This window comes from Haliotis asinina, chromosome 9, assembly GCF_037392515.1.
Source record: "Haliotis asinina isolate JCU_RB_2024 chromosome 9, JCU_Hal_asi_v2, whole genome shotgun sequence".
NCBI classification, from domain to species: domain Eukaryota; kingdom Metazoa; phylum Mollusca; class Gastropoda; order Lepetellida; family Haliotidae; genus Haliotis; species Haliotis asinina.
This window is the reverse complement of record NC_090288.1, coordinates 62,029,642-62,049,498: the sequence shown is the minus strand read 5'-3', so window position 1 is coordinate 62,049,498 and position 19,857 is coordinate 62,029,642. Positions and strand designations below refer to the sequence as shown.

Sequence of the window (19,857 nt, the reverse complement as noted above, 5' to 3'; positions counted from 1 at the left end):
AAGTGTTCTTCATCACTGGCCCATTTCAGAGTTTCCAAATATGGTGACCCACCTATTCCCAAAGGTGCTCAACTGGGGACAGTTAAGGAGCTGGAACTAGCTTTCATCACTAAGGTTCACTCTTTGCCAGTTTCTCTGCTGCCAGTGAGGCAATGTCCTAGTTCATCTCAATCTGGCAGTGTTAGCATGTCAACATCATGCCCTTGGAAGGTTGATCAGCGCAGAAACCATGAATGCGGAGTCATCCGGTCACTCTCTGCTGACTGGATGTACAATGCTGTTGGCGCTGGATGATGTCACAGTAACGTATTGGTCAGTCAAGTGAAACAGTCATAAATACTGGTAGTCTACCACTCATTGGCCGGTCTCCAGTACTGCCACTTACTAGTACCAGTCTGTTGAAGATGTGCGATAGGCCTTTGGATGGTGGATTTGCAGCATCCCAAGGTCCTAGCTACATGCTCCTGTTTCTGTTCCATCTGTAACATACTGATTGCTCTCTCCCTCTGCTCTGCTGCTCAACACAGCTGATTAGCTCTTATACCCTAATTTGACACGGGTAACTTTAAGAGTAGGTGGGCATGGTGTCACAAAATATGAAATGCAAGTGCAAGTGTTCACTGGGAATACACTTTAGCTGTGGCTGTGCACCATTGGTTCTGGGGTTTATTGAGGCCAGTTTTCCCTGTGAATGGTCGTAAATGACGACTGACCAGCTATTCAGTTATACTTATAGCACAATGATTGATAATAGATGTTCATCATAGACTGTTTTGGGAAATGTCACTGGTGTGTATCATGCACACAAAATGATTGTTTTACCTACACATAATAACAAACTAAGATAAAACTAAAACTTTTTTCTTACAAGGATTGAGACTGTTTCCTCAACAAGAAGTAGCTGAGAAACAAAGGGAATATACACATACTATAAATAATCTGTCTTAACTCATGGATCATTGACAATACTATGGAAGGATAAAGACAAAAATCATTCATAGAATCCTAATCTATTTTCAACATGTAACTTATGCTCCACAGAAATTTCACTGCTCAAGAGTCTGAATACATACATTCCCCATGTGATGGTGCCATGTAACACTGGCTAGGCTACCTTTTTTCAAGTCAACCTACTAGGATCAGGATGTTGACAGATGCTCATGCAGTCCACCAGTGGCCCAGTCACAGTCACAGCAGTACGACAATCCAATACAATCCAGAGCATAAAGCAGCTATGTTCGTTATTCCTGGAAGTACTGCTCTAGTCTTGCTCGTCATATAATAGGAATCAAACATGATTCACTGACATCAATCATCCAGCGTGATTTACTAGTGTGATACCAAATATATATCAAGGATTCACTGCCACCAGGAATGTATCAGACAGGATTCACTGCCACAAAGAATGCATCAGACAGGATTCACAGCCACCAGGAATGTATCAGACAGGATTCACTGCCACAAAGAATGTATCAGACAGGATTCACTGCCACCAGGAATGTATCAGACAGGATTCACTGCCACAAAGAATGTATCAGACAGGATTCACTGCCACCAGGAATGTATCAGAAAGGATTTAACTGCCACAAGGAATGTATCAGACAGGATTCACTGCCACCAGGAATGTATCAGACAGGATTCACTGCCACCAAGAATGTATCAGACAGGATTCACTGCCACCAGGAATGTATCAGACAGGATTTAACTGCCACAAGGAATGTATCAGACAGGATTCACTGCCACAAAGAATGCATCAGACAGGATGCACTGCCACCAGGAATGTATCAGACAGGATTCACTGCCACCAGGAATGTATCAGACAGGATTCACTGCCACCAGGAATGTATCAGAAAGGATTTAACTGCCACAAGGAATGTATCAGACAGGATTCACTGCCACCAGGAATGTATCAGACAGGATTCACTGCCACCAAGAATGTATCAGACAGGATTCACTGCCACCAGGAATGTATCAGACAGGATTTAACTGCAACAGGGAATGCATCAGACAGGATTCACTGCCACCAGGAATGTATCAGACAGGATTTAACTGCCACAAGGAATGTATGAGACAGGATTCACTGCCACAAAGAATGCATCACACAGGATTTCACTGCCACCAGGAATGTATCAGACAGGATTCACTGCCACCAAGAATGTATCACACAGGATTCACTGCCACCAGGAATGTATCACACAGGATTCACTGCCACCAGGAATGTATCAGACAGGATTCACTGCCACCAGGAATGTATCACACAGGATTCACTGCCACCAGGAATGTATCACACAGGATTTAACTGCCACAAGGAATGTATCAGACAGGATTCACTGCCACCAGGAATGTATCACACAGGATTCACTGCCACCAGGAATGTATCAGACGGATTCACTGCCACCAGGAAGGTATCTGATGGGATTTACTGCCACTAACAAAGTATCTGACAATATTCACTACCACCAAGAACGTATCAGACAGGGCTCATTGCCACTAAGAAGGCACCTGACATGGTTCATTGCCAACAAAAAGGTATGACAGGATATACTGCCACCAAAAAGTAACAGACCGGATTCTTTGCCACTAGGAAAATATCTGACAATATTCATTGCCACCAGGAATATATCAGACAGGATTCAATGCCACCAAGAAGGTATTGGACAGAATTCACTGCTACCAGGAATGTATCAAATGAGATTCTCTGCCACCAAGAATATAACAGACAGAATTTGCAGCTACCAAGAGTACATCAGTCAAGATTCACTCACCAAAAATATATCACACCGGATTCACAGCTACCAATAATGTGTCATACACAATTCACTGTCACCAGGAATGTAACAAACAGGAATCTCTGCCACCAAGAATATATCAGACAGGATTCTCTGCCACTAAGAATATATCAGACAAGATTCTGTCATCAAAAATATATCAGACAGGATTTGCTGCCACCAAGAAACATCAGACAGGATTTGTTGATTTCAAGGAATACATACGAACATACCAGACAGGATTCATCCTTTTCAAGGAATGATACATTTCCATTTAAATGTAAGGATGAAAGATGTTTTGAAGTATAGCTCCGACAGGATTCAATGCTGCCAGAAATGCTTTTAGACAGAACTCGCCATCACCAGGGACTGATGAGTGAGCTAAGATCTAACGGCACATGGGCAAGAAAGGAATGAAGACATAAGTCCAGATACACACGTCAGAAATCATGGTGACATCACACATTAAAGTCTGAGACTGTTTCCTCTAAATGCCATTGAGACAATATTAGTCTTGGTAAAGCAGTCAACATAACTTGTAAACTACAGACATGAGTACAGCCATAGCCATACTGACTCTCAATGAAATGAACCACGACTAACCCTTCCATAACCATTAGTTTCTTGCTGTGAACTCAACATGTGACGTGTGATTACAAGCTACACAAGTTAATATACCTGACAGAGTAGTCACCATGCGGGATACACTAGTCGAAATGTAAAGCTTAATAGTCCATACGCCTGACAGCAACAATAGTTGACTTAAGAGATGTGACAGTTGATATGCTGAAGACAACAAAAGTGATAACAGATAAAATGCATTTTAATACATTGTCTTGTGTAATTGATCAAATGTCTCTTTTGGCATACTGATTAAATCATCACTGGTATATTTAACTTCACTTGTTTTGTTTTTTTAGGTGTCTAAGAGAAATAAACCTGGCAAGCACTGCAGGTTTGTACAGGTCCAAAGTGAGTTATGCCTGTTGGAGGTGACACAATTGTTCAGATGGTGATGATTTGTGACTTGGTGTTGAATACATAATACAGTATGGTTTCAAAAAGCTATAACACTACCTCTAAGCAAATACAGCACCAAAAGTCATAAGAGCAAAACTATATATTTGACTGTATATATTTTTTAACCATGAAATTCAAAGGAATATTTACAATCAAGGGCAGAATCTATCAATCAAATTACTCTAACCACATCCTGTAAAATTGTAAAGGTACAGCAAGATAAGTTCATTCACTTTGTTTGTCCTAATGTACTCGATTTTCATGAGTATTCACTATTCAGACCAGCAAACATCTGAGGTTATGCATTGCTGATGGTTGAGTTGTGATTTTGTCAGGACTATCAGAAATGGCACATATAGCATACACATGTGTCAACTGGAATGTCAGTTTTAAGGATGAGTTGTCAGAAGTTAATGCTTCCCTCACAGAGAGTTGACCTACAAATAAATTTTACTTTGTTGTAAATACCGAAATAACATTAACCCCAATTTTACACTCACCTTGCTGTGATTCAACAGAGCATATATTTAGGATCTGTTAAGACCTTCATATTGCCTTCTCCTGGCTTATCAGATTGAACAAGACACATTCCAACTGTCACTTTTTACCCAATTATGAAATACTCCCAACTTTCTTTTATGTCTGACTTTCTGTTGTGTGAGGGGACCAGCCAATTTCATGCTTGAATGCAGTTCAGCTTCAGCGACTTTACAGGAGTAGGCTCCATGTGAAAATGTTTATCCTCAAAACAATGCAATCCTCATTATGTAACATCTAATTAGAGCACAATTATGTATATGTTGCAGTCAGACTATGAAATCAGTCATTTTGTGAAACTATGAGAGTCAGTCATTTCTCGTCATATTGTGTAGCAACAATCAATATACTTCAGTCATTTAATGAAATTTCATTAAATCTATATGTTGTGAGATCGGGCTACTCTGGACACAGCAAACAAAAAGGTGTCAATTCTTCAAAGACAAAGTGCAATAGTTGCTGCCACAATAGTTTTTACTAATTAATGTTCAAATAACTGAGGTTGAAATTGTGATCCACTTTCGTATATAAAGATATCAAGTGAAATTTCATGAAATGATTGAAGTATATTGATTGTTGTTGCACAAAATGACGCTAAATGGCTGACCCTCTACGTCATTTCACTAAATGACTGAAACTTTTAGTCATTTCCATGGAACGACTGATTTCACAATGTGACCATAACATATTTATTTACCTAAGTCTGAACATGTGAAGCTTTTAAATGATTCTATTATCATGAAGATAACTGACATTCATTGGATAAGTGCACAATTAGAAAATCCTCTTCAATATATTATTTCACATCGTAAACTGTTACATAAATTTAAATTTGATACTTCAGCATTATATTTTAGGATTTTTTGTATCATGACCTGATAAATACATATGTGAAGAGGTTACTGGGTCTGCTTTTGATATGGAGGTCAGACATTTCTCAGACAAAAGGGCCATGTAGATAAGCTAAGCGAGAAAACAAACAACCTAAAATCTTCAGTCAGCAGACAGTTTATGAATCATTGATTGACGAGTCTAATGTCAAATTTGTGTCTGTTAAATGGCGTAAAGAATAATACATATGTCAGTTGTGTGAAATTATGAGGAAATCTGCTGGTTCACCCCACAAACAGGTGTGAATCAATGAATGACAGCACCTTGCCGAGACCCAGTTATCGTGATCTAGTTTATGTTTACAAATGTGTCAATAGACAGAACGCGCTCTCAGTGGATTATCCGTACGTTGAAAATACACAAACTACATACTGAATTCAATTTGAAATACACCGTCTGTTAAATAAAATTATATATTTCATCATTTGCTTAATATTGATTATTTACTTCGAATCGATCGGGACAGGAAACCAAATGTCAATTTCATAGCTCAGCCACGCCGTTGCCGTTCTATTTACACTCACAACCTGTCAAATTGGAAACGGATCGCTCGATTCGGACCGCAACTTTATTTAAATCTGCACTATGATAAATACACACACAGCTAAAATGGTGGCCGATCTATTTAGTCGATGAAAATACGACCTTTTTAGCGGCGGCATGGTATCAAATTTGCTCGTCTTCGACCATGACGGGAAAATAGGCCTTCAAGAGCGACTAGGCCTACATTTTGCACACACATAACGTGGCACCAGGGATGCTTTGGGGGAAACTGTTGAGCAGGGCAGTTAGCAGTCTTGTTAAAGTTTAGCATGCATTAAAGTTTGAGCAATAGCAAAGACAATAAAGGCCTATTTGTCAGGAAATAAGTACACAAATAGAACACATACCTTCTCCCTGTATCTAATTTTAGTAGCATACAAGACAGCAGTTAATGAGACTACGTTATTTCATTGGCTACACTGCAGAAAAATCGCGCCAATCACTGTTACTTCCGGTTCAGCCATGGCGCCAAGTTGTGAATGGTGATTGATCGGCGATATATTTCGACCACTTAAATTGTGCAACCATTTAACATATATGTGCACATCTAACGTCGTGGCATATAGACAAGCGTAAGTATTATATACAATACATACTGCTGCCAACAGTGGCAGAAGGCAACCTTGTTTTGTACCGTGATTCCGAAGAATAGACTGCTGAATTTAAGAAACAAGTTAGTTAGCTGCAAGTCTCATGATTTTATACAGGAAGGCAAATGTTTTGTCATATTCTTCGTATGTGTGTAACGCCATATATTGATACAAGTGATTGCAATTTATCAGAGGCAAGAGTTACTGTACAAGATCCAGCATTTACAAGGGACCAAGATTTGTGTTGTATTTCTCTTTAACAGCCACATGTCCACGGTGATTTTGTGATCAATGGGATGCATTCAGAGTAACTCGTTTTATTTACTTCTGCTTAGTTTCAGCATAGCAGAGACATATACCTATAAATATGATAACTCGTGACAGTGGGTCAATAATGAAGAAACAACAGAATGATAAGGAAATAACAATGTTAAGTGTATCTGTAAGTCACATGATAAGTACCTTACATGCATATACACAATATGTTCAGACACAACAGAGACTAAGCAGAGCGGTATACGGCTTTTTGAGAGGGAGGGGGCAAGTGAAAGAGAAAGAAGCAGTGCACTTTTCATTTTCACCCATTTTCTATATAGTCATGTAATAAACTTTCACGACTAAAGTGTAGGAGGGAGGGTGCACACCCCTACAACCCATCCCCCTTCTAGATCTGCCTATGTTAAACATTCCCGATTACATCGTATCCAGGGATCACTGTGGGCAGGAATTTGGGTATTTTTACCCATTGAAATACAAAATATCATTCTAAAATATTAACATTGGAAAAATTCCATTACTTATCTATGTTTACATTATGTTGTAATACATCCCCATGTAAGGGCTTTTTGAAGATGTAAGGCAAAAATATAATTTTTATCTTTGATATCATTTCAAATTTGTATTTTACTAACCTTGAGTGATAAATGATATTTTCGTCTATTTAGTAACGAAAAAGAGTTCCGCCCGTATCCTCCTCTTTTTACACAGTAAAACTAAAAGGGAGGCCTTCCCGTAGTAATATTCCAACATAAAATAAGTTCATTGATTGATTTATATACCTGTTCTAGTTATGAATGTATATTTAGGGTGAGGCATGCATGTCCGTTTGTAATTATGGTTTTTGATAGGGTCAGGAGTTGTGGGCTGAACTCTTACCACCTTTCCTTCCAAATTAGCGCAGATGACATGGCATTGGCAAAACCATTACCGCTTGCAACATCCATTGATTTTGTATGGTTTTTTTGCTGGTGGTGTTATGAGTCTAAAATCACTGGCATGGAATGCCTCCCAGTTAAAAAACACGTTCCACACAATGATTCATATAAGCTTCTCATAGAAGTAATTTAATACATTTGGTAGAATGTGATAATACAATGTTTGATAACAGCTTCCAACAATAACGCATAATTTAAGTCACAATTTGGGAAAGTTGATAGCATTTTCAATTAAAGATGAAATCGTTCACACACTCACTCACAAACGTATTCTTCTATGTGAGTGCGTTGGGGTCAATAAAAAAAGATGCATGTTTCCTGACAACACAGACTTCAGTGCACATGGTGCAGAAGTCAGAAGTGTAAATGTACCTAGTGTCCACAGGATGAAGACTCTGCCCATTTGACAAACATTACTCCCCGGTAGTGTTTTAGTTGAGCAGGGGAATATCTTCCACATGTGTAGCACTTTTCATCATCATTTTTATCTGTGTCACTGTCAGAGAAGTCAACGACAACAACAACAATATCTTTTAGTACACGCTGCCTTTTCCATTTCCTGCTATCCAAGTTCATGCCACTCCTCCCTGTACAAGGATTAGTCTCTGTTGACGTCTTCTTTCCCCTTTGCTTTTCCTGGGGTTCATGTATACATGATATGACATCTTCATCAGTGATCGCCTTGCTTCCTACAAATTTGCTCAATTTCTGGTACTGGCTAGATGCACGTTTTTAACAACTGCCCTAGAAAAGTAACAACTACTGGCTTGCCATCTGTCGTATGTTGGGGATTTGGAAAAAAACTTGGAAAACTGGAGCATGGAACATATCTGGAAGAACCTGACTGTGTAAGGATATGTCTCTGACTTTTGGAATGAAGATACGATGTGTGAGATAGTGATAGTGGACGTGTGAACCTTGAAAACTTGCAAACGTCATACGGGGTGAAAACCTTCCCATCATTTTGACGGAGCTGTAAATGACATGCCGAAATCCACCCGGATTTGAAGGGTCCATAACACCCAACCTCTGTACTCTGTAGAAGATGACCGGTGTGGGGGGGGAACTACACATAGGGTAATGTGGTTATTTGCGCACATTAAAATGCCAAGCAGCTCTTTGTACAGAAACCTTATCCTTGACAACCATGTTGAAAGCATCAATGTCAGAATGTGAATAGTTCCTGTACCCTCCATCACTAACACAGCAAGGAGTCTTCAAAAAATCTGAAAAAGAATATCATACATGTATCAAGTATCTAACAGCGCATGCAAAAAAATGTATGTTTGAAAACGGTATAAGAACCTATAATGAAACATCACCATTGTTAAAATAAAAACGTTGATCATCCATAAAGTTGTGTCATCTCTGTACCAGCAACTTGTAGAATGCCACTCAAACAAACCAAAACCGGCCAATGTTTGCCTACCCCATCCTAAACCCCAAACCCAAACCCCAGTCCTGGCTGGGCTTGTTCCACCTGGTGTGGGCACTCGTCCACCCAGGTGTTGTGTCACACACTGGTACATCTGCAGTGGCAGGCGCTATTATATGGCTTCAGGAATAACTCACGCACATATTGATGTATCAATATTTGAATCAATATCCTGTATAAATGACTATTGTACTGGAACACTAGCCAAATGAAGGTTAGTTGACATAATATGTTATTTGTGTCATCTGTATTTCTAAAGAAACCTAAGGCTCTTGTCAATCACATGACGGGTGTCTTGCAAATTTCCTCAATTGCTGTCTAAATTTCTTTATTCATAAAGACTTTTTGATAGCAAAATTTATTGGCCACTTATCCACATAGATTTCTATGTGAAATTTGACAAAGGACAAAGAGATCTTCAGCATTAACCATCTCATGAAGATTGTGAGACCTGTCTCTGTTTGCTGACTGCATGTCAGGGACTTGCTTGTGTTGATTGTTCATCCTGTGAAAATCTCGCCCAGACACTGACCAATGTCCTTAGGTGGGATGGTGTTTATGCATGACACTCACCAATTGACCAGTCACTTAGATTCAACATTGGGTATAAGATATCTGCAAACAGAGCAGTGTTTGCAAGACTTGGATTTGTCAGCTGGCCATCAGGGTCTACTGCCACCTGTAGGCCTTAAAATCTACGTACAGACCCTGAATGAAACCTGCAGACCCATTTTGTTTGAAAGTGAATATAATTTTGTTTTCTGTCCTCTTTTTGCTTTTAGCCATGACACATGAAAGTCTTATGGTTAGTCTTAAGCAAAACACCCAATTCATGCTTATAAATCTTGTTAATTAATACAGAGCAATTAAAAGTTGCCCAAAAGCTGTCTGTTTCTCTTTCGCCCGACAACAAAACACAGACAGTTTAAGTAACTCTGTTGCCAGAGCCCTGCAGTGAAGCAGAAATGATGTAATGTGATTTGCAGATAGTTGTATGTGAAATGTATAACAAACACATCAATTTGTTCATTTCTTGACATCAACAAAGACACAACAGTTGCCCCGTCAATTGCTCCCAGGGTCAGGTGATGGCATCACCATATACAGGTTTCCATCGGACACCACAGTTCATGCTAAATAGGTTTTTTGTTTGTGTGTGCGATGTGTAAGCCTATAGTATACAATAAATTGTATGGCTCAACCCCTACCTCACTTCCAAGATAGAAGATGCTATTTACATTTGTTTTCATCAAGTTAAAAATCAGTACTGCTTACTTATAGTAAGTGATTGATGATCAAAAGAATTGTGCTTGACATAACATGTGACATAACAATTCCTTCCTCGGAAACAACATTGTAGTCGAAGTGACAATAATATAGTATGTAGTGTTGTAACATTGCTATGATGTAAGCTGTCATGCAAAGGCCTGTTGGGCATCATCAAATACATATTTTAATACCAGTAGAATGTCAGTTTGATGTTGTAATTTGGTGAAAACAAACCTAAGCATCTATTCTTAAACTAGTATACATTCAAGACAGAGTGCTACCATGTGTGCATGACACAACTTGTTACAAGGGTTTATGGCCTTTATGACAACAAGCAGTTTTGACAGAATGATCATGATGATCAAAAATAAAAACAAACAAGTTGTAACTTGGAAGCTAGACCAAGCAGGTGAAAAGAATAAATGACAGTAGGTTGTGAAAAGAAAGGTTTAATTTTTCACAACAGTTGTCACTCTTTCAGATTCAGACAAACTGTGAAAAAGATAATATACCCTCAGAAATGTACATGAATTCTGCAGTGTCCAACTTAGGCATACCTCACGTTACGTCACGGAGACACTCTTTCTGTTTGAAATTTCGTCCACAGAAGAGAATTACACACTTGTCAAGAACGTAGATTTAAGTTAATAAATGTCGAAAAGAAAGTCAAACCAATAAGAACAAAATACACTGCACTGTCCAGTTTCACACTGTTTCTGCAAAATCAGTTAGCAAAGACTGGAGGAGAGAGAAATTTGTTGTCTGTTTATAATGAAAAGTTCATTCATACGTAGTGTAGACAGGACTGGCATAACACTGAATCAAGTCACTATGTCATCTCCTGGGTCTATTTTGGATCCTTGGGAGCGTGAAGATCCTTGACAGAATAGGTATTCAGCAACCCATGCTTGCCTGCATGTGTTATATTAATCAAGTAATGGCAGGCATTGTATTTTGAAATGTGAAACCTACTTGTGCACAAATAGAGTGGGTGTTCAGAATCGTGAAGGATGTGCTTTCAGTGAGAGATCAGAGCCTGGGTCTTAGCTTAGTTGTTAAGTGTTGATTCGTTTTGACCTTGGTTCTGTTCCCCACAGTGCAATGTTTGAAGCCCGTTTCTGGTGTCCCTTATATTGCTGGAAGTGGCATGAAACCTCTGTGCGAGACAGTGATATGCATACAGTAGCTGCATATTTTGCATACACCGTAATGCTTTGATCACATCACGAGACATATAAGAATCTGTCTTCTGTTTTCTGCATACTGTCTTACAGGCTTATGAAAAAATGACAGGGATCGCCTAACAGAACTAGCATGGAAGTGTTGTTTTACTTCCCATCATGTTTCTACCACGTGTATCCTTCTTGGCTTGAGTTACCTGCGTCAGGTGTATGGGCATCTTCTACCACCATACAGAATGAGATCCATGTTTCCACCTCGTGTATCCTTCTTGGCTTGAGTTACCTGCGTCAGGTGTATGGGCATCTTCTACCACCATACAGAATGAGATCCATGTTTCCACCACGTGTATCCTTCTTGGCTTGAGTTACCTGCGTCAGGTGTATGGGCATCTTCTACCACCATACAGAATGAGATCCATGTTTCCACCTCGTGTATCCTTCTTGGCTTGAGTTACCTGCGTCAGGTGTATGGGCATCTTCTACCACCACACAGAATGAGATGCATGTTTCCACCTCGTGTATCCTTCTTGGCTTGAGTTACCTGCGTCAGGTGTATGGGCATCTTCTACCACCATACAGAATGAGATCCATGTTTCCACCTCGTGTATCCTTCTTGGCTTGAGTTACCTGCGTCAGGTGTATGGGCATCTTCTACCACCACACAGAATGAGATCCATGTTTCCACCTCGTGTATCCTTCTTGGCTTGAGTTACCTGCGTCAGGTGTATGGGCATCTTCTACCACCACACAGAATGAGATCCATGTTTCCACCACGTGTATCCTTCTTGGCTTGAGTTACCTGCGTCAGGTGTATGGGCATCTTCTACCACCATACAGAATGAGATCCATGTTTCCACCTCGTGTATCCGTCTTGGCTTGAGTTACCTGCGTCAGGTGTATGGGCATCTTCTACCACCACACAGAATGAGATGCATGTTTCCACCTCGTGTATCCTTCTTGGCTTGAGTTACCTGCGTTAGGTGTATGGGCATCTTCTACCACCACACAGAATGAGATCCATGTTTCCACCTCGTGTATCCTTCTTGGCTTGAGTTACCTGCGTCAGGTGTATGGGCATCTTCTACCACCACACAGAATGAGATCCATGTTTCCACCTCGTGTATCCTTCTTGGCTTGAGTTACCTGCGTCAGGTGTATGGGCATCTTCTACCACCACACAGAATGAGATCCATGTTTCCACCACGTGTATCCTTCTTGGCAGGAGTTGCGTGCGTCAGGTGCATGGGCATCTTAAACTGTGAGTTTCCTGTGTCTGGTCTTCAGAAGTCCTTCTTGGAAGGAGTTCTCTCCATGCAGCATCCTCCATTGCTGCATGGAATGAGCATCAAGTTTCTGCTTCCTAAAACTTGTGAAAGAAGTTCCCTGTGAAGAACCATCTTTCATATTCCAGCAATATCACAGCTGGAAATACCAAAAATGGGCTAAACACATTACATACATATTGAGATTCAAACCCAGGACTTCAGCATGAGGAATAACTCCTTTCATCTAGGTCAGATGTTAAGTTTGATATCAAAGGCCTAAGCCAACACAGTGTAAGTCAACTCTTGTGGATGACAGCGCTGCTCGGCTGTGTCTGATGGGCATCATTCTTTCCTGTTTTTAGCATCAGAGTGCGACTAGTGTAGTCTTGGGCCTGCAGGATGACTCCTTTTTCCAGTTACTCAATCTCACTACCACCATCTACAGCATACCAATTACAATGAGGACGAGGACGTTTGGTTTGCTTTATTAGTCCAGAAATATTGTTTCATGGAATAAGTCTTTTTGGTTGGGTGTTGAGTCTGATATGCATCACAGAAACATTAGACCAGGCAGCCATCAGTTTTTTGCAATTTAGTTGATGTAAATAATGACTGAATTATTGTAATAATCCATATGTTGTCTGGTATCATTGTGTGTATCTGTGTTGCCTGAATGAATCAGGACATGCCCAACAGATGGGCTGGCTCAAGGTGTGACATGTAGTCACATGAAAGATTGTTCTGTCACACATGGAACTATTCGTAACCTATCACTGCACGACAGATTAGCTTTACAAGCTTCATGTTCATGCACACCCTCAACCCATGTCTTGAGTAGAGTTCATGTGTATTCTGCTTGTAAAACGTCTTACACCTTGTTACTTATACAGGACCACTATGTATTGTACCTGTCTAATGTCATCAAACAAAATGACTTGAGACTTGTTCAAAATATGTTTTGTCAGAAATCTTTCATATTGTACAGTATTACTAAATTCATCCATAAAACGAGCTGCCACATCATACATGCTGCTTTTGGATATCTATCACTACTTTTGTTGGTTTTTTAATGGTTGGTTAATGATCCAAAATATCAGCAATAGGAAAAGACATGAAAGATTATCAATATTAAAATAGTGTCATTGCCAATATCATACATAAACCATAAACTTTAGTGATAGAATTGATTTTGAATTTTACTCAAACACAATTCAAAGTTAGGTTTTTGTCAATGATGTTCTGGAAGCTGTTTTTTCAGTAACCCTTGCATTAATGTGTTAACACTCACCAATTGTGTATTACTACTGTGATATTTATCAATAAATGATTGATAGTTAGATGTCAATCTGCATCTGTTCAGAAAACCGCCACCAGGGATAGAAATCATATTGGGTTTTTTCTTGTAAGGGAGCCTGAGGTAAATATCTTACCTATGCCTTTCAGAAATCAAGTGTACCAACAGGTATTTTGAATAAATGACAATGGTGATGATCATTTTGAATTTATTGTTGAATAAAGAGAGGGGTTTACGAACATTTAGATACGTATGGTATTATTCAATCTTGAAAATAAATTATTGTTTAGGGGATTAAATGCTCAAAGGTAACTTGATTCCAAACAAAAAAGTGGGCATGCCATAAGGGCACTGAGGACAATTTTCAACTGTGCCATTTCAGTATTTCCCTCTCCATGGCACATGTTACGTGGGGTATTTTGACCCTGCCTCCCATTGAAAACATCATTAGATAATGTTTGTGAAGTATTGGTTTATCTGATGGCATGCGTTAAAAAGCTGAAGATCCAGGATAACATTGTTCTCCAGCCAACCATTCAAATGAAATGAAATGGTTCCACTCATTCACTTTGATTATGCAGACTCCAAAATCTACCCCACTCAGCCTCCACGACTTCCACTGAAATGGAAGTTAGACCACTTGTAGTCAAGATCACGTACTTGTGTCCCTCTCTGATAAGAGAGAATTGCACTGCTCCAAAAGCTGTGTATACTGGCAATTAAGTGTCTGGCTATGATAGCGTGGGTTCAAATCCTGGACAGGACAGCCCAAAAAATACAGGAATCTGTACTTAACTGAGAAAGTGCAATCTTAAATGTGATATGTGTTACATTTGACAACTTAAGCATGGTGTATTCAGTGATTACAATGTTTAAAGTTTAGGGGACCCTTCCATTCCTTGTAAAGGATCAGTTTTCATGAGTCTTTCAACATTTTTTATTTCATTTCTTGAAACTCCTATTGACATGATTCCCCATCAAACCAAACGTTATGATTATTTGATGCTTTCTGATAACTTCTTACCTCAAAAGTTTACTTTTTTACTAATAGTACTTTTGAAAACCAACCCGTGAAGGTCCCGGGGTAGAATAGGCCTTCAGCAACCCATGCTTGCCATAAAAGATGACTATGCTTGTCGTAACAGGCAACTAGCAGGATCGGGTGGTCAGACTCGCTGACTTGGTTGACACATGTCATTGGTTCTCAATTGCGCAGATCGATGCTCATGTTGTTGACCACTGGATTGCCTGGTCCAGACTCTATTATTTCCAGACCGCCGCCATATTGCTGAGTGAGTCGTAAAACTAAACTCTCTCACTTAATAACCACACAGATCGTGTCCAGTCACACACAGAATAGCCTCCCCGAGGTAGTTAACAGAACATACAGTAGCTGGTAGTCATTACATGACACACAACTTTGCCATTACAACATCTTGCCTAGTCCAAACAATGCTGCAGTGATAGTCTGAGACAAAATAATATGTCAATTTCTGCATTTCCCCAAAGTGGTGTACCAGTAAAATATTATACTGTTGAGGCTTTCTAGATGTGACTTATGTGTCAGTGATAATAGGCCCAAGAAAGAAGAAGTGGATTTAATGGTAAATTTGACATTGTTGTACCAAGTGCAGTGTGCAAATTCATCCAGGAAAATATGAACTTTCAAAAAGATGAAATTGTGAGCAAGATACTAGATTATTAATTCTTTACCAATATGCCGCCAAGGGCACATAGTCAAAGATCCTTGATAAGTGCTGGAGTTGTTGCAGATGACATGTTAAATGGTGACCTTTTTTTGTTACAGAGCGCGGGTGTAGAACAATGCTGTATGTCCCTGACAGCGTGGATAGCATCACAGACTTTGGGACCGATTCCACATCCTCCATCACACCACCACAACATGTCTACTGCACAGACAACACGCCGAAACGCCAGAGTCTGGAGAGTGAGACATCCTTTGACAGTGGTTACTTCTCTCCCCCGGCCACCGGACCTTCCAGTTACGCCCACTTAATGCAACCACTACCACACCCACAGACGCAACCACAACTGCAACCACCAATGTACACATCCAACCATGTGCAGCCAAGTCCATCAAAGATCGCAATGATGGCATCTGTGATCGATGACCTCACTTCTCCCAGACCCAACAGTCATGACCTGCCACTGCTGGATGACTGGGACAAGAACTTCATCGAAAACTTTGAGGAAAATCTTTTCAGTATAGATACTGATGTTGATGTCGGTTTGCTTGAAGGACTTTTCAAGAGTCCCTTAAAGAGTCCACTAAGGATACTGAGTCCAGGCAAGAGAGGTCTGGCCGCCAGCACCAGTCCATACAAAACAGCAGTTTCAAGGAGTCCTTACAAGTGTCATTTTATTCCAAGTCCTCGTAAGATGAGTGATGTACCACAGAAAAGGGTTGTGTCACTGGACAGTAACAGACATGGGTTTGACCATACACAGAGACAGTTTGATGGGGTAGCCTTGGCCCAGTCAGGACCTCATGGAGGTCAGCATCAGGTCATGTCAAAGGTCATGCCAGCGGACACAATGACTACAAATGTTCTAGGGGCAGGAGTTCTGTCAGCTTCAGAAAATAAACCGAGCAACACATACGTTGGCATTCCGCTGACAAACATAGGTGGCCCCTCAGCACAAAAGCGTATTAGATTGGACTCAAAGTCTTGTACAAATCCAAAACAAATCCGGAAAACCAAAGAAAACAGTGCTCCTTGCGTTTCCCGCCAGAAACTGCAACAAGCCCGTGCCAATTTTAGACTTTCGTTGGAGAAGGCAATGGAGACCGCAGCATCTAGGGGGCCGCATCGTAAGTCCGATCAGTACCCACAGTTGTCTAAAGCTCTGTCGAAACCAAGCAGTGATACAGGTCCTAGTCCCACCTTGGGGGTGTCCAGTGATGGGATGGGGATTGCCAGCCCCACCTCAGGTGTCACCGGTTGTGCCCAGGGCAACCCCTACCTTGAGGAAGATGCTGAAATCCCAAGTTCATGGCTAGGAGGGAGCGGCACTGAGGTTGGCGCTTACGAAGTTGAGCCCCAGTCGGAGTGTAAAGTTGTAATACGCAAGAGAAGAAGATGATCAGCTAAACATCGCTTATGAATACTTTTGCTTTTGATAGGCAAACTCTTGAGAGAAAAAATGTTTGACTTTTCTGCAGCATTTCTTGTTTGATTATATACCTTAATTAATTTTTTGCAAATTTTGGAATATTGCCTTTGTTTTTAAATGCATAGCAGAGTATTACTACAATTATTATTGTATGTTTGTTGGTCCACTTTGAAACATACTTAAAGATACGTTGTAAGCAGCTAACTGACCTACACAGTGTTCTATTTAATTGTATTTGTGTGTATTGTACATTTACATACAGCTTGTTTTTGTAAGTCACGCTAGTAAAAATGGCAATCCCGATCACCAAATAATGTTAGACACAGACACAGGGAAGGTTATGCAAGGGGCATAGTTGTCAGAGGTTATTGTAAGAAGAAAAAAATTTGAATTACATATTTGACATAATTAAGAGAACCCTTCCTTAATGATAATTGACCAAGTATGTTTTGCTGTCATAAAAGGGGTTGCACAGACATTTGCAAAAAGAGAACACTTTCTAGTTTTGCTTTCTAGGTTTGGTATACTAGGCAAAACATATTCGCAAAAAAGGAAAGATATATTTGGCAGGGCGTTGTTAAATTCCTAGAATCTAGAAACGGTGACACTGCATTCAATTTCTGCTAACTTGCGTGAAACAATAGTCAATTATTAGTCACTGTGCATGTTATGTATTGACAACATAGACATATTCAATTCACTGTATGTTACATTTAAACAAATTAATGATAATAATCTGTATATGGCTCGAAATATGCGTGATATATACATGTTCGTCAGGTGGTAAGGTAATGTAGGATATTGTTATGTAACAGAGTTGTCCCCCTTTGATCTGCGGACAGGTACCATGAAGGTGTTGGTTAACTGTGCAGTTGAAAGATGATTGACAGTTTAGAATAGGTATGTTGTGTATCTGTTAACATCAACCATATATGCTTAAAAGCATTGGCAAATGCTACATGTCACTTGAATTTGACAATAATTTGTGAATATTTCTCAAAAGGAATTTCTGATTTTGCTGAAAAGGTAGACTGCAACCATCAAATATCACATTCTTCACTCAAACCTCCTCTATAGTTTTAACCAGTATAATTCCGGGGCAAAATCATCCTGAATGTATATAATTGGTTATTGAAATGGAATCTGTCATCAAGAGCTGTGACATTAATTTCATGTTTTGTTGACATGCGAAGGAAAAGTTACGTACAGCTTTTTGTAGACTATTTTCCAGGAATTAAGCTGACCACAGAAATGACTCCAACCCAACTCAGAGCAACAGCTTCAATGTTCTATTTCAGCTCCATTCCACCGTTTCATATGACCATATGACCTGGGATATCAGCCTGTAATGGTGTTCTGGTAAGATATACATATAACCCCCATAGCCCAAGTGAGTCTACTGTTATTGTTGCTGGTTGAAGGACATGTTTTTATAATAGACTGGTGATGGCCAGGCTTGATGTGTACAATGTTGTAAGAAACAGTGTTTGACGAGGATTGTCTTTCAGTCATGTTTGCTGGATGTTGTCTGTGATAAGTGTGATTTTAACGGGTATTTATTGACTTGTGTTGTGAGGACATCTGTTTAGTATGGATACAGCAATGTATCATCGAGGGGATACCATCTACTTTGTATCTATACAGGGACCCAGCCGTAGGGTTGACAAATGTTTTTGTGTCGAGTTACACCATGCATAGTGTTGACAACTGTTTCATGTTGATACAGGTATACTATGCACAGGGTTGACAACTGTTTCATATTGGTACATGCATACCATGCATAGGGTTGACAAGTATTTCATATTGGTACAGGTACACCAAGCACAGAGTTTACAACTGTTAAAAGTTGGTACAGGTATACCATGCATAAAGTTGATAACTTTGTTAACTTTGTAGTGCTGGATATATCCCTAGTGTGATAGCTAGTGTTTTGTCGGTATACGTCCCGAGCCATGAGGTCTAATGCTTGTACTTACATCATGGTGTCCCTCAAAGCCCAATACCTATAGCATGTTAATGATTATATTTGTCACAAATTTGTGAAGGATGAAAAAAAGTAATAGTGTACCGTATATATTTGAACTTCAGTTGCATGGTTTTCTTGTCATGTAGAACTGTGTTGAATGCAGCAAAACATCGATGCTGGAATTACTTTTTATTTCTTAATTTTTGACCTGGATGGGCTGGTGCAACGTTGATAGTGAGGCGATTTTGTAGCTGAAAAGTGTGAGAAATTAGTTCATCTGTTTATGCTAAGCATACTTGACCTTTGTGAAACTGACAAGTTATATACCGTCAGTTTCTTCTCCCTTCTGCGTGCTGTGCATGACTTGAAGTACATTGCTATCTTATTCACGCTAACATTTTCACAGGCTTTCTGAGGTGTGGTCTGTACAGACCTTAATTAAACCCAGTCGGGTTTGTTGTACCATGTAATTATGCCACTCAATACAACACAGATCTTAAGAATTTTAAGAACTTCCCCCAAAATCTGGTATAAATGATATAACTTCACGTTTAATGCAGAGTCTGGCTTTGAGAACCTCCTGTCCAAAATGAGACAGGAACCAGTTGGATAATATATCTGTTAAGTATTTATTCATGTTTGACATGACATCCAACTGAAGATAACATATAATGACTACTGTTAGCAATGTGATAACCCTGATATTAGTATATATGTGATAAGTATGCAAATGAGGTAACTGAGCAGGA

General features: G+C 39.8%; 2 protein-coding genes across 2 annotated transcripts in view; one reads left to right on the top strand and one right to left on the bottom strand.

Annotated features, from left to right (window-relative positions):
- Positions 1-6,160, bottom strand: part of LOC137296892 (uncharacterized) — a 31,340-nt gene extending 25,180 nt beyond the window's left edge. Inside the window, exon 1 of the mRNA XM_067828778.1 lies at positions 6,107-6,160. The gene's annotated coding sequence lies outside the window, so the exon portion shown is untranslated. The remainder of the gene's footprint in view (positions 1-6,106) is intronic.
- A 46-nt stretch (positions 6,161-6,206) lies between these two features.
- On the top strand, positions 6,207-17,693 carry LOC137296036 (uncharacterized). Its single transcript, XM_067827676.1, has 2 exons — positions 6,207-6,331; positions 15,815-17,693. Exon 2 carries the CDS (start codon positions 15,832-15,834, stop codon positions 17,110-17,112), a length of 1,281 nt encoding a protein of 426 aa, XP_067683777.1. The 5' UTR covers positions 6,207-6,331; positions 15,815-15,831; the 3' UTR covers positions 17,113-17,693.
- The last annotated feature ends 2,164 nt before the right edge of the window (positions 17,694-19,857 follow it).

What these genes read in the sequence shown, in the direction of transcription:
- LOC137296036 (XM_067827676.1), top strand. Translation starts at nt 15,832, where the DNA reads ATGCTGTATGTCCCTGACAGCGTGGATAGCATCACAGACTTTGGGACC.